We start from the raw sequence: 24,997 nt of genomic DNA on the forward strand, positions 1-24,997 counted from the left end.
ATGGAGTGACAGATGATATGGATAAGGTTTACAGTGGGACAGATAAAATGGATGAGACTTGCAGAGTGACAGATGATATGGATAAAGTGTGCAGAGTGACAGATGCTATGGATAAGGCTTGCATAGTGACAGATGATATGGATAAGGTGTGTAGAGTGACAGATGACACGGATAAGGCTTGCATAGTGACAGAAGATATGGATAAGGTGTGCAGACTGACAGATTGCATGGATAAGGTGTGCAGAGTGACAGATGACATGGATAAGGCTCGCATAGTGACAGATGATATGGATAAGGTGTGTAGAGTGACAGATGACATACATGGATAAGGCTTGCATAGTGACAGATGATATGGATAAGGTGTGCAGACTGACAGATTGTATGGATAAGGTGTGCAGAGTGACAGGTGACATGGATAAGGCTTGGATAGTGACAGATGATATGGATAAGGTGTGCAGACTGACAGATGATATGGATAAGGTGTGTAGAGTGACAGATGACATGGATAAGGCTTGCATAGTGACAGATGATATGGATAAGGTGTGCAGACTGACAGATTGCATGGATAAGGTGTGCAGAGTGACAGATGACATGGATAAGGTGTGCAGAGTGACAGATGATATGGCTAAGGCTTGCAAAGTGACAGATGATATGGATAAGGTGTGTAGAGTGACAGATGACATGGATAAGGCTTGCATAGTGACAGATGATATGGATAAGATGTGCAGACTTACAGATGATATGGATAAGGCTTGCATAGTGACAGATGATATGGATAAGGTATGCAGATAATATGGATAAGGTGTGCAGTGTGACCAATGATATGGATAAGGCTTGCATAGTGACAGATGATATTTGTATTTTTGTATTTTTATTTGTTTATTATTTGTATCGCGCACCTAAACCTGAGGTAACTGGGCGCTGGAAAATTTAGCATGTTACAGACAGAAAAACATAAGTACATACATGTTAACATAAATGATAAGCACAGTAGTGGGGGAAGGGTCAACCTAGGTTACAATTTACATATTGTTCGGACCTTCATGGTAAGTACAAAAAATACACAATAATAGTGAGAAGGTTGACTTATGTTACATATTGGTCTGACCATTAAGATAGGTACAGGTGAGATGAGGACCAACGGCAAACTTAGGCCAAACAAAGGGCTGTGATGCAGGATCTCTATGATCAAGGATCATTTGGGCTCAGTAATTGGTGGGTTTATCAGAAAGCCAGAGTTTGACGCTGGTTTTGAAGGCATTGAAGGATGGTTCTAGTCTGATGGAAGAGGGTAGCGAGTTCCAGAGGTTGGCCGCTTGAACAGGGAAGCTGGCTCCTCCTGCAATTTTGAGGTTGAATCTGGGGACTTTGAGGCGGTGGGTTGGGATGATCTGGTAGGACGGGTGGCGTGGTGTGGGGAGAACTTGTCTGAGAGGTATTTAGGTGCAGTGTGTGAGATACATTTGTGGGTGATTGCCAAGGTACGGAGTGAGATTCTGTCACGCACTGGGAGCCAGTTAGAATTTTGTCTGTGGCTGAAGATATGGTTGGATCCTGGGATGTTTAGGGTGGATCTTAAAGAGTTATTTTGTAAGAACTGGAGTCTATTGATGTTCATTTCAGAGGGGCCTGAGAAGAGTGTGTTGCAGTCATCTATTTTGGATAGAGCTAGGACTCTGGCTAATGTCATACAACTGGTAGAGGATAGGTAGGACTTACAGGCATTGATTAGCTTGTTTGTGTAAGCTGTTGATGAGGCAAATGCACTCACTTGTATTTTTAGAGATAATATGGAGTCGAGGTAGACGCTGAGCGTCTTTATTTCTTTTGCAACTTTGATTGTATTACATCAATGATGAAGGACGAGTATTGTGGGTCAAGTTTGGTGCCTACGATCAGGAGCTCAGTTGTTTCGTCATTAAGGAATAGGCTGTGTGTTGCCATCCATGCCTGGATTTCCAGATAGATGTTGTTAATTAGTTTGGTGTCGTTGGCGTAGTGTCCTGACAGAGTGATGAGGACCTGGGAGTGATCCGTGTAGTTTGTGTAGATGACACCCATGTCATCAAGGCGGTCGAATAGGAGCTTCGTAAAGATGTTATATAGAGTTGGGATATACCCCACAGAGGATGGGGATAGGATCTGCAGAGGCAGAGGGAGATAAGACTCTAGTGGTGCAGTTAGAGAGGAAAGATTTGATCCAGGAGGAAACGTTGGTGGAGAAGGCTGAAGCAGAGGTTAATTGATTGGTGAGGATCTGCTGGTCGACTAGATCAAATGTGGTGCAGAGGTCTAACAAGAGGAGCATGGCCAGCTTGCCTTTGTCTCTCGTCTCGTCCATCTGTATTTTCAGGTCCAGAAGGGCAGTCTCGGTACCGTACCTGGGCCGGAAGCCTGACTGATGTAAACCAAGTAGGTTGTTGTCCTCCAGATGTTTCTGGATTCTTAAGTAGGCAACTCGGTCCAGAATATTTAGGAGGAAGGGGACGGTGGTGATTGGTCTGTAGTTTGACGTTGTGTTTGGGTCTAGATTGGGCGTTTTTAGGAGAGGCATGACCCAGGCCTCCTTAAGGTTTTTTGGGACGAGATTATTCTTAAATTAGGAGTTTATCATAGTGGCGATAAAAGGAGATAGTTCCTTGGCCCAGTCCTTTATAGCGGGGGCTGGACAAGTATTGCCTTGGCATCTTGAAGGCTTAAGGCCTTTGACGATGCTTTCCACTTCGCTGAGTGTGACCATGGTGAATGAGAATGGCGGGCACTGAGGGTGTTGAGGTTTGGGAGGGGCATCTCTGATGAGCTGTTTGCAAGGCTGTTCTTTCTCGCTTCTATTTTAGTTTGGAGAGATGCTATTTTGTCTGCTGAGGCTTGTTGAATTTTTGTGAAGTCTGAAGAGGGTGATGCTGGGGATTCTAGTTCCCTTAGGATGCTGAAAAGCTCATTAGTTTTGGATTTGGCTTTGAGTATTCTGGTGTTATAGATTTCCTTTTTGATAGAGAGGATTGCTGTTTTGTAGGTGGTGGCTGCATTGGAGAACAGAATATTATTGTGAATGGAGGGATATTTGTGCCAGTTAGATTTTGCTGTTCTTTCTAGGTTTCTCAAAGATTTAAGTTCTGGGGTAAACCAGTTGTTGAGGTAGGCGGCAGCTTTGGCTTTTTTTAGTTTAACAGGGGCAATAATGTCAAAGATGGAATTCAGTGTTGTATTGTAGAGATAAACCAATTCAGTGGGATCTAGATTTTTGTAGTTGGTATCGTCCAATATGTTGTTGATTAGTGGGGATAGATTGGGTAATGTTATATCAAGGGTGTTCCTGGAAAATTAGCAAGGCAGGGTGGTGCGGATCCCTGAATAGTAAAGGATATGTAGTGGTGATCTGTCCATTCAATGGGTTTGTTCTGAAGAATGTTTATGGAGCAGTTCAGGTCAGATAACCAGTCTAGGGTACGACCTTGGCATGGGTAGACTCAAAAATGTGATGCTTGAAGTCGAGTTGGGATAGGGATTTTTCGAGAGCGAGAGCATTGGCGTCGCTTGGATCCTGGAACCCAAGGTTGAGGTCTCTGAGGAATATGATGCGGGAGCCTGGTTTTGTGTTAGAGGAGAGGAGGCTTGTGATGTCTTCCTCGAAGGAAGAGATGGGGCCTGGGGTTCGATAGGCTAGATGTTGGAAGATTGTTTGAGTGGATGTTAGTGGGATTTTATCATTTTATCAGATAGAAGTACAGCTGAAGGTAGGCTGACGCTGGTAGCATCCCTAAGGCTCAGCGAGGTTCTAGCTATAATGGTGAGGCATCCTCCTGTGCCAGAAGTTCTGTCTGATCTGATAATCGTGTCTCCCTCTGGGAGGGCTAAGACAAGGACAGGGCCTGCCGCTTGGTGGAGCCAGGTTTCTGTGAAAAGAAATCAAGGTTGTTTTCAGAGACAGGGTCTGCAATGTTGGTGGCGTGGGCGACTAAGGAATGTGCATTGATCAGAGCTCCTTTGAGGGTGGGAGTCTGTGCTACATCGTTTGGCTTGTGCGGTTTTGCAGTAATGAAGACTGACAGTATTCTTGTGAGGGTGGTGGCTGGGGTGTGCACTCCGGATAAGGTGTGCAGAGTGACAGATGATATGGATAAGGCATGCATAGTGACAGATGATATGAATAATGATTGCAGAGTGACAGATGATATGAATAAGGCTTGCATAGTAATTGCAGAGTGACAGATGAAACAGATAAGGCTTGCATAGTGACAGATGATATGGATAAGGTGTGCAGAGTGACAGATGATATGGATAAGGCTCACACAGTGACAGATGATATGGATAAGGTGTGCAGAGTGACAGATGATGTGGATAAGGCTTGCAAAGTGACAGATGATATGGATAAGGTTTGCAGAGTTGTAAAATTCATCCAACATGCATTCTGGATAAGATTGTATGCCAGGAGGAAATTGTGCCTTTAATGTAAAGGATTGAATTTACCTGTTTGGTGTTTGTTTATTTAGGACCTATTTGTATGGTTGTATGATATGTTCTTATATCAGGGGTTGCAAGGGTTCTCTCCCTTATGTACAATAATTTTACCAGTCTACATTTTTTATTTTTGTGTTAGGTTTGCACATTGCATATAATGCTTACTGATGGGGTTGAGACATATATTTTCAAGGGAAAACTCTTGTGCGGTTAAGTTGAGTAAACTTAACGCAACAAAACGACTGAAATTCAGCGCATTGGGAAACTCAGGACCAGCTTAAATCAGTGTGTTCGCGTTGAACTCCCCCATAAAGCCATATCCCCCGTAATGACATTCTGTATGTGAATTCCTTCTCTTATGATATGTATGTGCTTTTGAGCTTTGCAACAGGAATACACAGAGTACTCACTTCAGCTATGCCCACTTTATATTTTACAAAAAACAAAAAGGGATACCCTACACCATTCAAACAGAACCAATTATTTTAACATAAAATATAATGTATTGCACAATTCATCATATAATATGGTGTTAATCCCCTGTTACAATGGCTGGAATGGGGGAAAACGTTATCATCCGTTCCAACCACTGGAAAGGGTGATTGAGGCTATTAGCAACACAGATTGCCAAAGAGGTGGCTCGGGTGCTAAGAAAATGTATATTCCTTCGTACAACGGGATGTGCACGGCGTCCCATTGTACGAACGAAAATCCTTTCCCAAGATAGCCACCATGGAAAGGGATGGCAGGGCTCCGTATGGAGCACCTCTTCCCTTTCCATGGCGGCCTGCAGGAGGCGAGGGAAAGGAGTGGATGAGGGTCCTGCCGCCACCAAAATAATGTATTTCAGTTGGTGGGGGGGTATGAAGAAGGAGACTGATGGTTGGGGGAAGATTGTGGTGGGGACAGCTGGCTGTCAGGCGGCTTGGAATGGGGGCTTGCACCAGCGGTTCATGCCCATGTCCGTAGCCATCTGATTGGCTGGCTCCCCACCACAATGCTAATTTTAATTGAGAACCAACAGTTCATAATAACAAAATGCATGAATACAAAAATCAACATTAAATACATAAAGATAACTCTACTCAGCGTAATGAAAAGTGGCGGTGCATCACCCTGAGGACATTCCTACCATATCCACACTCACAACTCTCATTCCACATGCCCTCCATACAAAACATCATAAGTAAAAATCATGATTGTGAAAATTATTAGCAAACCTGTAATGTTGGTCCCCTAGGGGTCCTGGTGTGCCACACCCTTTGGTTTGTGTCCACACCAGTCCACTTTATATTTTACAACACTACTAGGACTTCAACCATTTAAAATGCCTTCACCGGTGACCACTCTCAATTTCTATTAAAGGTGGCTAGCAGATGTTCCATCAAGTTACCTGGGAAAATCAGATCCTGGTTGGTAAGTAAACGCAACCATTCTCACCCCCTAACCCACATAGGGTAACATCTTAGCCAAACCGCCTCCTTTAACACCAGGATTGCCAATGCAAAATCTGAATCCAAGGAGATTCTCGCCATCCTTAAGGAATTAGAAACACTGGCTCCCACAACGCAGGTTGTCGCAAAAGACGAAACTTGGTTCTCAAACATCCAAACTGCCATGCATTACAAATTAGACCTACTGCAGAGCAGAATCCTAACCAACCAGAACGTCATGACTAAACCCCACCACCCTATCACTCCAACCACAAACCCCACCACCCAGGACGTCCCACTCTTTTCATTCAAGGATGTCACTGAACCTGAAGTTCTCACCCTCCTGAAACTACTCAAACCCAACAACTGCAAAGGTGATTTAGCCCAGCCACCTTCATCAATGATTGTGCAGCCACCTTAGCTCTGTTCCTCGTTGCATTCATGAATGCCTCCTTAGACTCAGGAACAGTCCCCCCATGCGTCAAGCAAGCCTGGGCAGGGCTGCTTCTCAATAAAAACTCACTTGACACGGCCTCCCCCAACAACTACAGGCCCATAACAACAGTCCCCTTCCTTCTAAAAATCCTCAACAAAGCAGCATACATACAGGTCCAAAACTTCCTAGAAACTAACCACATGCTTGATCTATGTCAAGCTGGTGTTCACCCTGGTCCTGGCTCTGAATCGGCCCTGCTTGACCTAAAAAATCAATTACATGAGATTAAGGATGCAGGTAAGCCAGCACTACTCCTCCTCCTTGACCTATCACATTCTATGTCAGCACCTCCCCTCCTGGATCACCTCCTTCCTAGAAGAAAGAGACATGAGAGTGTTCTCAGACCAGGTCCAAGTAGCCCCGGCCACATCCTTTGCAGAGTCCAGCAAGTATCCTATATTTCTCTCAAATTCTACAACATTTTTACAAAGCAACTTTTTGACATCCTGTACTCCATCGGCATAGCTTACACTAACTATTCTGATGACACCCAAGTCCTCCATCCGCTTTCCGTTAACTATGAAACAGACACAAAATCCCTCAACCTCGTCTACTCGACCATTCTGGCCTGGATGGTGGCCAACTGGCTCTGTTTGAATGGTGAAAATCCTCCTAGTAGGTCCCATGGAAACCCTCAAAACACTGAACAGTCAATACACGTCTTTCACAATTGACAACACACAGATTTGTGTCTCATCCTCCGTCAAGACCCTTGGAGTCTACCTGGATGCCTCTCTCTATATGTAACGCCAAGTGAACGCTATCACTGCCTCATCCACATTCTTCACTAATCAGATTAATGCAGCCAAACCAAACTGCCTTTCCATTGCCAGAGCAATAATAGGCTAAAAACTGGACTATTGTAACATCCTCTTCACTGGCACCTCAGCAAAAAACCTAAAGAAACCCCAAGTAATTCAAGACAACGCCCTCCGAGCTGCTCTCAACATTCCCAAAAGAGAAAACATCACTGCAGCCAGACGCTCAGCTCTCTGGCTCCCCATCAAAGAACACATCTTATTCAAGACCATCGCCATCACTCATAAGTCCCTCACTCACGCGGCTCCCCTACCTTTCCTCAAAAGTAATCAGAGCCGGCTCTTCCAGGCCCACTAGAACACCCTACACCCAACAAATCACAATCCCCATTGTCAAACGTGCCAAAACCGGTGGAGCCAGCTTCCCCTTCATTGCTGCTAGGCAATGGAACACATTGCCACTCAACCTTCGAAATGAGCCCTCACATTTCTGTAAAGACATCAAAACCAGGCTGTTTAACTAACCTCACACACCGTCTCACTTTTCTCCCATATATATGCTCACCCTCTGTAACCTTAAAACCAATATACACCTTTTATGTTATGTTGCGTTGATGTACCATGTTCTCTGTAACCCTACAAATTATGTACATCATCGATGTTATGCCTTACCTCTGTAACAAAGTAATTTACCTAGCTATGTAATAGCGCTGCGATGCCCGCGGCTGTTTGTGCGCTACACAAATAAAAAAATAAACAAATAAACATTGGGAGCAAAGTACTTTGGGCCTGATTCTGAGTTTGCCGGTGCCCTGGCTGTAGAGCCACCAGGATACTGGCAAATGTCAATACCGTTTCTGGCACTCGGTCCATACTCCATGAGGGGATTTGCCATCATTAGGGGCACCAGCAATGCCGGTGCCCGTAATGAGGGATTTTTTTGCCACTAGTGCACCTGTCTTACCTCCAGCTTTTATCTGGTGGTAACCCTGGTGCCCCACCCACAAATTCGTAGTCGGGCAGTTCGGTAAAGTGCCAGTATCCACGAATACCAACAGTTTTTCACCAGACCGCCAGACTTGGAATGAACCCCTTTGTCTCCTAAGTTCCTCTTTACTTAGCTTGGTCATCAAACCTTGGTCAAGTATCCTACTCCTGGGCTAGCCTTGGGATATGAAGAGATAGGTGAACGTACCTATTGTTGGACAAATACTTATTGATCCATAAATAGTTTTGAACTGTTTGAAATGACACCACAAGCCTGTTGCATTCTTTTAGAGAATACCTTCCCTGGAGAAACCTGTATTAAAACCTGTGACATTTGTACAGTAGGCCCCATACATCTTATGGCTTAATTTTATTAGTGAAAGGGAATTGGAATTGGACTGGGGTTATCCATTTTATCTGCATCTGATTACCTACCTGATTTAAGTGGTTAATTATTGGTTGATGCATTGTAAGTGAGCCCACTGACTGCTCTTCTTGTACCTTGATTGGGATTTGGCTTAACTCTCAGAGACTCCCTGGTCACCATAACTAGGGTGGCTGTTAGGTAGGAATCGGTGCAGTCACACTGTGTGAGACTACACAAGACTTATCTGCTTGGTATTAGGTAACCCATCTTTTGGTTTAGGTCTATACTACACAAGTTGACAATGTGACTGAACAGCCAGGCCTACCTCAAGAAGGGTAAATGTGAGCTGTGGAACTGTACAAATAAAATCCATCAATACAAGTAACCAAGTAATACTAACACTCAAGGTTTCAGTGAAAAATATTGTTATTTTATTTATTTAACATCAGTTTTAAATAAGCATTCTTTAAAAAGGTAATTGTAACGTTCAAGCAAACATTGGAATTACTTTTCAGAATCAATAAAGCTATTGAATACTATTTGGAGATGCTAATACATTTCTCCTACACGCTGAAGTGACTTTAATTACAAGGATAGTATTGCATTAATATATCACACCAATATACTTTACATGTTTTCAAGTTTACGGAAGGAAGGGTTAAGGGATCATAAAAAAATTAGAACAGTTTCTTATAATGTGAGAACAACTGAATCCTTCAATTAAATCTAGGTAAGCCTTTCCCAGCAGTAACAGTATTCAACAAGCTACAACCAAAGGAGGGACAAGCAATGCCAAAGTCACAGATTCTGGAGTGTCCTTGGAAGGCTACTGGAGTTTTTTCCCAGATTCCTTCCGCGGCAGATGTTGCACTCGTTTGTGGACACTCATTCATGCTCAGCCTGGGCTGTCAATCACACCGCAGGGTGGCTGTCCTTTTGGACTGCCATCTGCCCGCTATGGCTGGTTTAAATCCGGCACACCTAGAGACAAAGGACAGGGGAGCACCGGGACCACCCCTCACATCCTGTCCTTCCAGACACACTGAAGCCAGGAACGGGCTTCGGGGCTGAAGTCTGCCAAATTTAAAACACACAAAGTGCTAAAATCTGTCTCAACACAGAGTAAAAGCCGAGAAAGACCACACAAACAGAAAATGGTGAAAAAAGAAGACAGCCTATGGGTCCTGTATTGCAGCTGAGGATTCAGCCTGCTGTAGAAAAGCACAATGGTAGTAAAAATTAAACCACTGCCACCAGCCATTACATGTAGTGTAGTTAACAAAAAGTGCTACATAAGAAATTAGGTTAAGGGGCAACTAAGTAACCCCCCAACACTCCACATAAAATGGTGTGTGCTGGACCTACACATGAAAAAGTTAAGTAAGATTAATTGCACCTTACTATTCTTGGAAACTGTAGTTCACCCAAGAAAAGGTATGTAAACCTTTAGAGAAATCCAAATGATTTCTGACTGCACTGAAGGTGCGGTGTGTCACTATACAAAAGGCATGTGCCTATGGAGTTTGTTAGACTCCAAAAACAGTGAAAACATCAAATCCAAATCAGGGAAGAACACATGAGAGAGTGAGAAAAATGTCCCACTTAGGGGTTAAAAAGAAAAAGTCCTAAGTCCGGCAAAAGAGCTAGGGGCCTCTAAGGTGGGAGAAAATTAGGAATGAAATGAACATTCTCCCAAACAGCAGCCTATTACTATCGTTCCTTCTGAGTTGATTTTAGAAATCTCTCTTATGAAAATGCACAACCCTGAGGAATTCCACTTTAGGTTGTCTAGTTTGCAATATGTGAGCAAGGAGCAAAGTGAAGCCATGACCATCTATAGAAAATGGTTCTGGGCCCTGTCTGTATACCAAATTTGACCCTAGTGTTGACTCTGGTCTATGCGCCTCTTTCTCGAGCCTTACACATCATCCATTACCTGGTTCATTGAAAACTCACAGCAGTAGCTCTTTGGTAAAGCAGCTTCAACCTATGAATGCCTCCCTGCTACATCATAGTTGACTCTGCACAATGTTTGCTTGTTTTTTTAAATGACCTCCAAACTCCTAAATATATTAAAATTCCAAAAAACGAACTACTTTGCAGTTTCCCCCTACAGGCTATAACTAGTATAAAAGCAACAGTGTTAGAGTTGCAGTATTTGCAGGAATAGTGTTCGGTGTATTCAGCGGTAGAGAGATGCATCCAATGACAGGGTGCCAATAGGAATTTCCAGGCAATAATGTGCTTATTTTTCATCCCTCTAACTCCATCATAACCCTCATCACCTTAGCTTCGTATCTCTCCACGCATCCTTTCCGGCTGAATCCAGCACCAACAGGAAGAAGCAAGCTTTGCATTCATGGAAATCGTGTGTAGGGCTCTGAAGCGAGGCCAATTATAGGTAATCTAGTTCATTGTTAGACCAGTTAGAGGTCACAGGGTGCCCTCATGTATGCTAGCAAGTGAAATGTGCTTAAGGTCTGAAGTCCATAAGTGTTGTGAAATAACCTCTGACCCACAGTTGTACAAGAATGAGTAGTGGGAAAACCACCAGCTCATTTCTCACACTTCTACAAAAGCGTCATCCTAACCATGAAGATGAAACAGGCCTAGTTAAGAGATAAACTTCCTTCGTCTTTTGGGGTAAAGGGAGGGAAGGATATACTCTCAACAGGGTGTGCGTATGTGGCACTTTAATGAAACACACCATCTCCAATAATAACTAAATTGCAACAAAACAAAAAAAAAACTGCATAAAACCCACCCCTGTGGAAATTACACAGAATGTGAAAGGATAGAAAGTTGCAGCACTCGGCGTAGTAAAACAAAGGCAATTAAAAAACAAAATGTTTTAAAAAAGGAGATGTTCTTGTACGTAAATGATCTAGAGCTGGCATAGCATGAAGTATGCCTTGTATGCCTCCGGGCCACTTTGGTTGCACCTTACAAATATATAAAATACATTAAAAGTAAAAGCTGGGCCAAGTGGGCACGCGTCAGTCATTAATACCTTTAGATGTTCTTGCTGGTTTGACTGCATCGAACCGGGTTAGTTGATACTGTTTCTGTGGTTTGAATCAGGCTTGGTTGCAGCGGTTTCATTGTTCCAAATGGGGAGTGTGGTCAAGTGGTGTCGAGCTGAAGCTTGCTGTAGTTCGAAGTAATGTTTAAAGAATGGGGACGGTTACTTTGATAGCAAAGATGCTGGACACTTCTAATCTGTCGGTCAGATGGTGCACTTTGACTTGTGGATCAGAAGGGCCAATACCACCATTAAAATGGCTGTCAGTTTGACTGCAAAGATGCTGTTGACTGGTTGCTCAGTACAAGTCGGGAGCTTCAATGCAGCGCTCGATGGACGCGTTTCATTGAGTCCACCAGGGTGTGTTTGACTGTCGATGTAGACATTCATCAAAGAGTTTGGTGGTTCAAAAGGTGATTTGAACGCAGCAGATCCAGAAACAAGCTTCAGTTTGTGGTGAGGTAACACCGTTTTCAGCCTGCACGGTGCAGAAGCAAACTGATTTGAATGTTCGGTACAGCTGCTGGAAGATGGGTCAAATGCCAAAGCCAGATAAAAAGTGCCCTGCTGGTTTGATGAAGTCTAAACGGCTCAAATCAGAGCTTGCAGAGGTCTGACAGCAAAAACACAGAAATCCGGGTTGTCTTGGCTCTCAGGTTCTGTCAATCCCAATTTTGGGACTCCAGGAAAGGATTTGTCCTTGTTCTCAGATTCCGAACACTTCAGAGGATGGAACACACTTTCAGTAGTCATTCAACATAATGAGGCCATGGGCAGCAGTGTGACTGTGTGACTGGCAGAGATGCTGTTTTTTCTCCAGCAGTATGTCACCCTTCAAAGTACCCTGGAGATTTGTAGGGAACAGTGGTCCCCCTGAGTTGGACACTTAGTCACTGGTGGGAAACACCCTATTCTATAGGCAAGCTCCCCCAGGCAGTATGATTAAAGCAAGCCTGCCTAAATGTGTTCAATCCAATCCTGGTACTGGAGAAAAGTGGTCTTTGCCTTCTGGCATCATACCCAAAGTGCTCTGTGTTAAAGGAAATGAACAGACAGAAAGGAGAAAGCTATAGAAAGAAATACAATAGGTAAATCTTCCCCAGCTATGCTGAGCTTCCTCTGTCTAAACTAATTCTGACTCCTTCCATTGATAATAGCATTATAGGCCCTTTTAATATTTTGCACCCTGGAATGAGGATTGTCCTTTTGGGAAGGGTGTGACCTTTGATGCCTGTTTCCAAGGACAGTTCCTGCTGGGAGACTGTCATGGATGAGTGTGGTGTTACAAACCCTCACAGAGATGCAAAGGAGAGACCCCGCCATTCAGTATCCTGCCCTGCAGGCTGATTGTGCCAGGATGTCTGGCAAGAATACACATAACCTTTCCACAATCGAGATGGGCTCATATTGCTGACACATGTACAGTATCAATTTGATGTGGGTTTTTCTTAAATATGAAAGATACTAGCCACCATACCTTAAAATCAGCTATGGCCTATATTTAAAATGTACAACTGGCAACAGGATAGTAACTCTCATAGTTTTGTGATTTGGGATCATGTGTGCATCTATTACATTTACTCCCTGCACTGAAGGGACTTGGCTGTGACTACAGCTGTCAAAGGGAACCTTTGAATAATAAACCTACTCACTGCTGCTGGAAAGAAGATACTCTCGTAGTTTTTTTCAGGTAATGCCATTGTATGTTCAGTTTCTCACATACCGCGTCAGATATTATTCAGAAAATACAAGCTATTGCCATCTACATCTAGATACCAATATCATGTTGTTGTAGCAATATGCTCCTGCCTGATATTTAGCAGCTTTAGAGTGCACGTGTCAAGACAACAGGTGTCCTGAATAAACAATGAGTGGAGTGGGACTGGAGGTGCTCAGTCAAGGAGTGTTAAAAAAACAAGTCAAAAGAATTGGATCATGAGCTTTTTAAGAAATAGTAACTTCCTTCAACCCAGAAGAGAACTTGATCAGAGTTCTATAGCGTTGGCAGTTCAATGCTTGTAGAATCCAATGCCAAAATAAGCTTAGTTACCGAAGGGGTCTCAGAGGTAGATATTTATCTATTCAGCAGGCATCAGTCAGCATTCAGACTCATGTACGACCAGAAATAAGATTGATTTGCCATTGAAGGATTTCTTAATTTATATTTCATGTTCACCTAGGACCGTGCAGTTTCTTAATTCACATTTCTTGGTCACCTAGGATGCCTTGAATTCTTAAATTGCATTTCTTGGCCATCTATGACCCTTTGATTTCATAATGTGCATTGCTTATTCACCTATGGCTCTGTGGTCCCCTCTTCACCTTCTCCATCACTTGCCTACCATAGTCCTGCAAATCCTGCTTCTCCTCCTTACTGTTCTTTCCCTCTCCATCCCCATCTCATCTATACCCTCTAGTCCCCTAGCTCCTCTGCCCCAGTTTCCCTGTAGCCATTGTTCACTAACCTCCAAAACATCACTCAGGCCGCAGCACTCTCTCCCATCCTACCCACTACAACTACATCTACACTACCTGTTTCCGCCTCATCAACCCAAGTATCTGCCCCCACTACCTCTGATCCCTCTATTGACCTCAGCATTGGTCTCTGGAAAGTCCACTCCCTCCGAAAAAACGACTTGAGTTACAGCCTCAGAATATAGTCCCCTCCTGAATGCAAAGAAATACAACATGTTTCAATGCAATTATATTTATAATTATAATAATATCACTTGAGCAACAATCGTTTGTTCCAGCCACACACAAGACAGCACACTGAGTTATAGATGCTGAAAACGCTTGCTTGCCAACAATGAATTATAACACTGTTTATTGGCCACTTCGCAAGCAACAAGTATTTGGTTTGACCACAAAAAGGAAGTTACAATTAATGTAATATCCTGTCTCCTTCTGCCTTCAAACAGTTCTGTTATGATATTTTCATTAACCTGACAAGGAATGACAGTTGACGTGCAAGGTAGGTAGTGGCCACAAAACATTGTCTATCTTATTTAAATGCTCTCTCTCTTGCTCAAATACGTTTTATTTTCATTTTCTAAATGTTATTTTCATTTTCTAAATGTTCATCAACTGCATACTACTTTAACTTTGTAAATTTCCATTATTCAAATCACATCTTTAAATTCCCACCTCTCCCTAAACAGACTCCTCCACATCTCCCTCTTTTTAACCTAATCCGATCAATGTTCTACCTATCACTCAAGGAAAATATATTACCTCAAATGTTGTTCAATCTACTGCCTCTTCCAACAGGGGATTGGATCTGAATTCCAAACACAGACTTATAATATTTAGTCCCAATGATCCAAATCGCCCAGCCTGAAGCACCCACAAATTTCGGCAAGCATATTTGACATGATGTGCCAAAATTCAGATGGTTTAATTTCTCCCCGAATATGCAGAAATCCTATTGTGAGCTACTGGATGGAAAAAAAGTAAAGGTGTATGTGTAGACATTGTAGGCCGAAGAGTGGATAGTTACGAGGCAAGAGGTGTATTGACGAAGGAAGAGACTATGTGACAGCTAGACCACATGCTTTGTAGGACTAAACTGTATTCTATGTGGTGCAGTGCTGAAGTAAGAAGGTGGTGGCAATGAAAAGTGTCTGAACACCTATGATTGCTGTCTACATTTGAGGGACCTGCTATACTTTACATGCAGTCTATATGCATATAGTATGAACACTGACAGCAACTGTCGACAGTTGAGGGCTCTGCTATACTTTATATGCCGACCATTTGGACAGCTGCACCAAACATGTGTGTTACTCGGCTCTAGACTATGTACTACATGCAGCAAAATGGCACAGCGGATGACATGTAGTCACATGCTTCAAACCTCCTCCCCATGCTCAACTCAACATGCTTCCTCTCCCACACCAGTGTACAACACCTGCTTTGCCCCGACACACTACTTCACCAACCACCGATGTTACTGAAAGATGTGAAAGATGCCCGACATACCTTCAGGATGTCATAAGGGAGGCAACACAACATAAGGGAAGAATCCTCTCTATGTTTGCTCTTGTGCCAGGGGTCAGTGGGGTGGGTTGCAGTTCATGGAAAGGTGGTGGCGGATTCACTGTGTGCAGGGCAGGAAGGTGTGAGCATGCATTTGGAAGAGTCCATACAGAAGTGCAAATAAATACTATTTCTTTAGGACTTTAACCCACTAAGCAAGTACAATCCAAGAAAAGCATACATGCCCAAACTACTCTCATACATGTATAAATTGAAGGCCTCTAGACTAATTATTTGTTTAAGTAGCCACTGGCCCCAAAAGAAATTAATATTCTTAAGAGCCATATTTTTTGTAATGATTGCAAATTCAAAAGTGGCATGCTAGAACTTAAGCAAACACATTTTCTACGTAATTGAATCAAAAAGAATCTATAGAAACATGCCATGTACTCACGTGTGTGCATTGCTTTGAATTGGCTGCTAACATTCAAATGCATCCTGAAGTCACTATGAATTAGGGAATATGTGCAGCATGCTAATTATTAGCTTTTAAAGTTTATAAATGTGTCCACGTCTGTATTGGAAAACTTGTGAGTAAATGATATGTCTTCTGCTACTACGTACACAAATACTCACTTGCTCACGCGTTTAAGCCTTGATAAGCAATCTGGGAACCCAGAGCAATCTCCCAGCGCGTAGTGAGATGGGACTTCACCATCACAAAATGAGGCACAAATTCGCCACAAGCACCCACATATACACTTGTTTTGCCACAGTAAAAAGAAAAACATTCAAAGGGTGCTCTCAATGTATGTGGTCATACCCACGCTGCTGGCCCACCCATTCATCACCCCTCCACCAATCGCACACATACACTTATTGGATAACAAACCTTTTTCCAGAAAGTCAGGGTGATGGCTACAGTCTCTCTGACCCAGACTCCTCCAGAAGTTCCAGTAAGTCTCCTTGCCAGTACCGCAGAAAACACCGCTAAGGAATCCAGCAGACGCTGCATGTTGTTTGGCCCGGGGGAGGGTGGGCTTAAAAAATGGCAATAGAATCATTGCACAGCAATTGGTGCATCTACATCATGTCATGTCCCTTAGGTGGAAAGGTGAGAAGGGAACTTGGCAGGGCAAGGGCAATCATATTGAGGAAGGAAACGTGTAAGTGCATCTAATTCTGGTTGGTGCCAGTATGTGTCTGCTGTCACACAGATCACTCAACTTTAGCCCTAGTTAAAGCACATACATGGCTGCCCAATGGCTCCAAGGCTTATTATGATCTGTTTATCCGATTGTAATCCCTGCCCTCTAGCCGGGAGCAACATGTCCACTTGCTTTGACGCTAAAGGGACTTGGTCATTGCTTGAGTTATGCTGCCAGATACTTCAGGGGAAATGGTCTGAACCTAAACCTTGCTAACATCAAAATAGTGGCTTTTGCTAACAATAAACCCAAATTCACTTGGCTGATTAATGAAGTCAAGATAGAAGTAGTGAGCATTTATCGCTACCTGGTGGTATTTTTTTGGTGAAATAGTTCTTCGTCTCCACACCTGGAGCTGGTGTAAAGTTGTCTTCATACAGGCTTGTGCGGCCTGGTGAGATGTTATTATAGGTTTGGTGGCAACCGGTTCGACAATGTATTCAGGTTCTGTGTGCCAATGTATATTCTGCCGCCCTCTACAGTAGCGTGATTTGGGGGAGCACAAACTGTTTTGCCTTGGATCATATACATCATGTATTTCTTAGGAAGGTACTTGCTTTGGGCCTGAGTGCCCTCGAGGTGGCTTTAAGGTTGCAAAATGGCACCCCAAGTATTACTGGGTTGATTGCAATAGGATTTTATTTACTTTTGCCAGAAGATATTCTGAGGGTCCTCAGAAAATCAAAACATCATACATGTTATGGGAGAATTGGCGTTAAAGGGTTCTCAGGATATTTATCCTTGGTTGAAGAACTGCACTTCTGCATGTAAAAAGTGGAGTACAGATATAGAACAGCTCAAGACTGATGCAATCAATAAACAACAGCTTAAAACGATAGCCAGGGATTTGGAATTTGGCCAGCCATGAATACTGTTATGAATTTGTGCTCATTGAGATACCGAATTGAATTGAATTGATATTTTATTTATATCGCGCTCAGGGGAGCGGAAACAGGTGAGAAACAAAAAAGAAATAAGTAAAAACAATGATCTTACTAGGCCCAGTGACATTGAGAACGTGCAAGTGCATGGGAGAGAGGGAGGGGAAAAGTGCATAGAAGGGGGGAAGTGGAAAATGCGGAGCAAAGGAGAAACTGAATATATAATAATACAATAAATTAATAAGAGGCAACAGTGGTAGTGAAGCCAGCAAGTGGCAAGTGCTAGGTTTAAGGCAGCAGACAGGGAAAGTCTGATAAGTGCAGGAAGAACAAAGGGGGGAATGTATGGGTACAGATACAGACCCCAGTGAAAGGGGTGGCCCAGGGGTAGTGCGGGAGGGTGGCAGCCTGAGCAGGTACCTGGGCCCGGAGGACAGAGGGTGGCTTGGTGCACAGTGCCAGGAGAGAACACATCAGCAGGGGAGAGGTGGAGCGAAGGCAGAAGAAAAGAGGAAGGTCTTGAGGTGCTTGTGGAACCTCAAGTTCTCCTCAAGTTTTAGAGTGGCATGGAGACTGTTCCAGAGGGAGGCTGCAGACAGTGATCTACCCCCAGCTTGTTTCTTTGAAAAACGGCTGACCCTGAGGGAGTTAGAGGTAGAGGAGCGAAGGATTCGAGAGGGAGATATTTGCAGAGGCATAGCTGAAGGTATGTTGGACCCAGGCCCCATATCCAGCTGCTGTTCACAGTGCATTGTCTACTGTTGCATCAGTTTGCTCAATTCTCTCCACGACACATAGGCGTAAAATGGTGACGGTAAAACAAAACACCTTACCATTGAGAGCTCACATGTCCTGGCTTTATAAGAACAAGTATTGCCCTTGTGACTGTGGGACTGTTGAGGGATTACCCAATTTTCGGCTATCAGTTTATTTTGTCCTGTACTAAAAGATATTTTGTTTTTGACTTATGTGAATGTATTAACGCAGCTTTTGAATGCCCAGGTAGGACGTTTTTAATTCACCATTAGAAGTTCAGTCATCTGTATATTTTAACGGAAAGTGTAAATGATGTAAAGTAGATTCCTCAGACGCTTCAGGTAGGTTGCCAGTAAGTTACTTTATTCAGTTACCATAAGTAAGATGTCTCAGTAAGAATCACTGATACCCATCACCCAGGCACCCTCTCTCTAACTGCCTGAGTGTGGAACCTTTACACAGAACATTCTCGCACTCATACCACAACATTATCTCTTATATCACCAGTCTCCTGCATTCATCCCAAGCACCATACAACATAGCTCCCTTCCTTCCAGATCTGAAGCAAGCACTTCACAACACATTTTCTTTCCTTACATAGTCCAAACCATCCATCACGCAACGAGTATCCACACATCACTCACTCACAGCTAAACAGGTCCCCGCCGCACGCTGATGACACTAAAAGCTTGTGAATAGAGATGGGGCAGCACAGACCTCTCTGCAGAAACCAAAGACAAGTGGAGGTCATATGTCTCAACCCTCATACAAAGCTAGAAAGCACCTTCCACCAACTAACACTCTTCCTTCGAGAACATCACATGGTGTTAAATGCCAACACATATACTACACCTCTCACACTCCAACTATTTAACGAGAGGCAGAACTCTAGACATCACGGAAGGCACCCCCGTCCCTTTCTACTCAGGTTGACGTCTCTTCACATCAACTACTCTTCTATGACTACCTCAAATACTTCTGAAAGTAGGCATCTATACAAGCACACCTTTTTATTGAGCGGTGTCGCTCCGTGGATGACTACACACATTGCAGTTCCACGTTCATACAAGCACTACCTCACACCAGAGACATAATCCCTCCACATCCTTCTAATGAATCACACCTTATTCTTGAGTGCTGTCGTTCTGCAGACACTGCACACACACTCTGATTGCAGATCCACTGAACCATTACTACTCTACCTACCATAGACATAGTGCCATACTCACCACATTGATAATGTGTATTTCTAATAAGGTGGGGTCGTTCAACCATACTACACTGAGATGCATGGTGCAGACACACACACTTTCCCAGAACATCCCTGTACTAGAACATGTCTGGAACCTTTTTCCACAGATCTCAACATTCAACAATCTCCACAAAATCTTAAATATTCTCTCACAACAGACATGGCAATTAACATTAAAAACAGAATTTGCTTGGAGTTCATAGCTGACTTGCAGCGTTAGCCTGAACATCGTCGAACAGGTTAATTCTATCCCATATTCTCAGGTTCTCCACACACAACACTTAAAGCAGAGTGGTTATAGCTTCAGAGTCCATTATTGCCTTTAGAGCAAGGCAGTACTAAAATACACTAAAAGTCCATAGCTGACATACAGCTTAAACCTGAAAATCCTCCAACGTTATTTCTTATAACATAAAACCGCCTGCAATGCTATATAACTTCACAATAACCCTGTGTAACCTTGAACCTCCGGCAACGCTACATTATTCTTCACAATATCTCAAAATAACATTCAACCTCCTGCAATATCATGTCAGTCCTTGTAGAAACCACAGTGTGTCACAACTTCACTCGCAAAAACAATGCAAACAACATATATAGAATATATGGGACACGCAATTACATACTACTCAAATTAATTTTACATTTCAAATCTACTTTGCTGCGACAACAGCAGGCATGCAATACTACTCCAGCAAAATACGTTTGCCAATACTTCCAAATAAATGCAACAATTACCTTACAAGTTCTGCTTGCTGCATTATCTTCTCACCTGCCAGCAGACGCCAAAGGATTCCGCATCCTCTTTAACCAAATCTTAATGGCGCACGTCGTGACCAAAGCGCCAAAGGACACACATAGATGTTCTCCTGCGCTGCTGTTACAACAATGGTCCAGTACCTCAAAATTCCTTCTTGTCCTTCTTGCCAGCCCAACAGGTCGCCGACAAATTCACATGAATTCCGCTTCCATAAAATACATGTTGCCGACCCTGGAAAACTTCAGACATAACGTCTAGTAGTGCACTGATGACTTGATGCATTATGCCAGGGCTGGAGCGTAACTCCGTGCTTCTACAAAGCGTGACCTTATCACCCTTATCACGCACCAGACTCGTAGTAAGGTGCCTTACTTTAAAACTTCTTGCTTCCTTTGCAACTTTTCATCAGGCCAACGTATGCCGAGAGTGCACGCTTTAAGGTGCTTTTTTACTCATAACCAACGTTTTGTTCATAGAAATGCTCCGAACGTCCATATTCCATATCAGAGAGTGGGCCTCATTACGACCCTGGCGCTAAGTGTTTAACGGCGCCGTAAAAGGCTAGGGCGTTGTTAAACACTTAGCGCCTTACTACGAGGTCTCTTTGCAGGACCCGACCTTAACGACTGGTCTACACCAGCCGTTAAAGTAGGCACCCGCAAAGGGACCTTGGTGCTAAGTACGGTACCGCAATTTGCGGTACCGTACTTAGCGTCTTCCCCATTCCCCTATGGGGTGAAAATGGGAATGGGGAAGGGCCATGGTTCAATGGGGAATTACCGCCCCGCCAACCTTGGAATGGAGTGGTAATTCCCCATTGAACCATGGCGGACCCGTTACAACACCGGCACCAACCATGGTGCTAATAGCGCCATGGTTTAGCGCCGGTGTTGTAATGAAGGCCAGTGTGTTTCATCAGCCACCAACACCCTGCTTCCCTCAGGTGACATAATCACTTGAGCTTCGATTGCAGAGGTTGACAGAGCTCCCTGAAGCCTCACCAATATGCCCCCAGGTAGGCACAAAATCACACTATACTGATGTGGCAGGATTATTATGCTAGTTATGCTATGTTATGCTATGCTACATTATGCTCTCTCATACAGTTAGCTTACTATTATTAGAGAGGCACAGCTACACTCTACTGATAAGGTTCAACCAGACCGAAACACGTGTCTGGGGTTGCTGTTGGTACTCTTGTTCAGAGGAGAATTGCCTAGCATTTCGGTGCTGGGCTGCCCCAGGGCAGGACAAAGACTGATATGTTTAGGATATTTCTCCTCTGTGAAAGATAGTGAGCTAAAGACTCTGGGTAAGGCTCTTGTAACCAGGACTCATGTCTGGCAGAGAGTCTCCCAGGACCCCCCTTGTTACTCTCATGCAATTAGGCCTCAGATCCTCCATTTTACCATATAACCTGTCCTCTAAGGGCTGTCCCTTGAGAGCTCTGAGTGCCAACTGCCTGCCACTTTTCCTGCTGTATTTTTCTGCTTATCACCTTATACCTCTGTATGCTCTGTATTTTCTATCTAATACATTAAGCTTGGTTTACCCCTCAGTGTGTGTCTAATCTCCTTACTTGCTGCAAGTTGAAGCTGATGCCGAGGTGACCCTTGGGAAGGGTAAAACTTTGGCTATCACAGAATGGTGCTGTGAGTCTGGCATAACTGCGCAGGAGTTTTCTGTGGGCTTTCCTCAATTGCAATTGCAAGGCAGAGTAACAGAAGGTCCTCACCATACCAGAGGTTGCTTTTTTAAGAGTGGCACACCTTGTGACTCCCAAGATGCCAATTTTGCGGTCTGGTTGAGAGGTGGGTCAGAGAGGATCTCCAGCACAACACACAGCTGTGAACCTATTTCACTCTGGATGATGGGTAAATACAACCGTCCTTCTGTTTATTTTCTGTTACTTTGTTTTTCTCTGCGTTGAACTATATTTTGACTAAACATTGATTTTGCATTTCATGTATTCACTGTCTCTATATCTAAACCCCCTGGTAAGTTTTGCATTTGTCTGTATCTAAGTACAGTTACTGTATCCAATTACAGTTGCAGTTATTTTAATTACTTTTTTTGTTGTGCCTTGTCTGTCGCATTCATCACGTTCCCCGTGTCTGTCAAGCTTCTAGTGGTTATTGTCATAGGCGCAGCTTTGCTGGTTACAGTGTAGAGCTCAAAGTGAGTCCCTATAAACGAAATTAGTACTGCAGGCTGTCCTGTGTGTATGTATTCTTTTGTGCCATGGTTACAGGACTGTGTATGGGGATATTGGCAGACAAGTTCAGAAACAGTTTGATTTCCCATATTTCATCAGAGCAGGTCCATGCAGTTGCAGACGCCCTAAAAGAGTGACACAGCCAATGACTCCCCCTCTTCCCTTTATTAGAGCAGCTCCTTGCAGACTCAGAAAGCACTGGCACGATGACTGACATAGCTCAAGTCGAAGCTAATGTTTTAGCCAAAAATGAAACAAAGATAAAGGCAAGCATTGAACTACAAAATGCAGTCCTTCTGTAGTTCTATTCAGTAGTTTTAATATGGGTATCAGTTCACTCACTCGCTCTTGCCTTTTCCTCACACTTTTGCCGGTGATGTTTTGATTTCTATTTTTGGTTTGTCATGTTAGATTTAACAGTTTATGTTGCTGTTCGGGTTTGCAGGTCACACTGTTTAAAGATTATGTTTTGATCCTCATTGTGTTTTCTTGTGATTCAGGCCTACGGCCCCCGTGTGACATCCGGTTTGCAAACTATTGGAACATGCTACTGTCTCCAGATTGAGTACGTTTCAGAGTCACTGCGCCCATGGTTAATGTGTGCAGCCACATAACAACGATTTGTGACCCCAGTGGATGACCACATTGGGGGTCGAGGTGTGTTGTTGTGGGCACCTAGGATTGGTCGCAGGTTACGCTGCATTTGTGCCTTGTCTATAAAGAGTTCTTTTCACAGCGTGCCATTGCTGTAAGAGCGTTATGAATTCCTGGGGCTGCTATTTTGATGGTTGCAGCTGAATGTGTAGCCTTGCGTCTTGTCATCCGCCGCCATGTTATTTTTGACTTTCTCCACTCAATCAAAAGGTCATTGTGGTATGCCATTACCACACATATCATTGGCCTACTCCAGGTGTCTTTAAATTGCTATCTACAGGCCTGCCTTGTTTTGGGCATTTCCATATTCCCTTGGGGTTACTTGTCAAAGTAATATTTCATTGGTGAATTGATTGTGTGTTTCACCAGAACCCTTTCCTTACTACAGAAAAATTAGGGCACAGACATACCTACATGCTTTACTACCATGCTCGGGGGTGTCCTTGATTGGTAAAAACAAAAGATTTAATCATAACTACACTTTTGGGAATGGCCCCCCATTCATTGCTTTATCTACTAAAACTCTCAGAGCATTGTGGTTCATATCCGTGTTCTTGTTTCAACTAAAGAGGGGATGTTGATGGAACTCAACGATTCAGGAGTTTAGTGCTGAATGTTACTGCTGGACAAAACCTGAAGTTGCTCCTCTAGTACATTGTGTGTCTTAGTTTATCTTTATAATCCATAACCTCTGTCAATCCTTGCTTGCTCCTGTCTCCCCTTCTGTACACCTCTCCAGTTTGTATTTATGCTGTCACCACCAGTAAATACCAATTGCTGCGAGGTTGTTTAGTTTAGTTTAGTTTAGTTTAGTTTAGTTTAGTTTCTTTATTTGTACCACATGCCAAACCGTGAGGTAACTGGGCGCCAGAGACTTAGAGCAGGTTACAACAGATTATAGATATACAAGATAATAAATAACAAGTGCAAATGATCGGGTTACAAGGTGGTTGAGTAGCAGACACAGGAAAAAAATTCAGTGGTGAGCCAAAGGTTAGTATGTAGGACAATGGGTGAGTTCTTGTTGGCTAGCAAGGATTTTGTTTTTGCTCTGAAATACAAAAGGATGATTCTGCTCTAAGGTTCATAGGTATAGCATTCCATTGTTTGGCAGCTAGGACCGGGAAGCTGGTGCCGCCTGCTTTTTTTAGTGAGACTTTGGGGACGGATAGGCAGTGAGAATACAATGTTCTGGTTGATATATGTTTGTCTGCCAGATATTTGGGGCCGTCATTAGAGAAGCATTTGTGGACGATGACGAGTGATCTAAGGGTGATTCCGTCTCATACAGGGAGCCAATGGGCATCTTGTCTGAAGCTGGAGATGTGTGAGTGCCGCGGGATACTCAGAGCCGCTCTGAGGGCATTATTCTGCAGCACCTGCAGTTTGTTCAAATTGCGCTCTGAGGTGCCAAGGAAGAGAGTGTTGCAGTAGTCAATTTTTGAGAGCACTCGCGCTCTGACTAGTGTAATGCATCTGGAAGGTGAGAGGAAGGCTTTACAGGCATTGATGAGCTTATTTGTGTAAGCTGTGGAGGAGGCTGTGGCGTTTACCTGTTTTTTGAGCGAGACTGTGGAATCTAAATAAACCCTTAGGGTTTTAATTTCTTTGGCCACTGTGATTATGTTACCATCTATGTTGATTGAAGCATAACAGGGGCCAGTTTGTTTAGCTGTGGTTGGGAGCCGAGAGGGAGGAGCTCAGTTTTCTCGTCGTTGAGGCATAAGGCGTGTTCTGCCATCCAGGCTTGGATCTCTAGGTAGAGGTTG

The 24,997-nt window shown here is 43.5% G+C and overlaps 1 protein-coding gene across 1 annotated transcript; it reads left to right on the forward strand.

Moving 5' to 3' along the window:
* The first annotated feature begins 411 nt into the window (after positions 1-411).
* On the forward strand, positions 412-24,493 carry LOC138480496 (putative uncharacterized protein FLJ45035). Its single transcript, XM_069612270.1, has 2 exons — positions 412-780; positions 24,446-24,493. The coding sequence occupies exons 1-2, from the start codon at positions 412-414 to the stop codon at positions 24,491-24,493; spliced, it is 417 nt and encodes a 138-aa protein (XP_069468371.1).
* The last annotated feature ends 504 nt before the right edge of the window (positions 24,494-24,997 follow it).

Source organism: Ambystoma mexicanum, chromosome 5p (genome assembly GCF_040938575.1).
Source record: "Ambystoma mexicanum isolate Mex_15411 chromosome 5p, UKY_AmexF1_1, whole genome shotgun sequence".
Lineage (NCBI taxonomy): Eukaryota > Metazoa > Chordata > Amphibia > Caudata > Ambystomatidae > Ambystoma > Ambystoma mexicanum.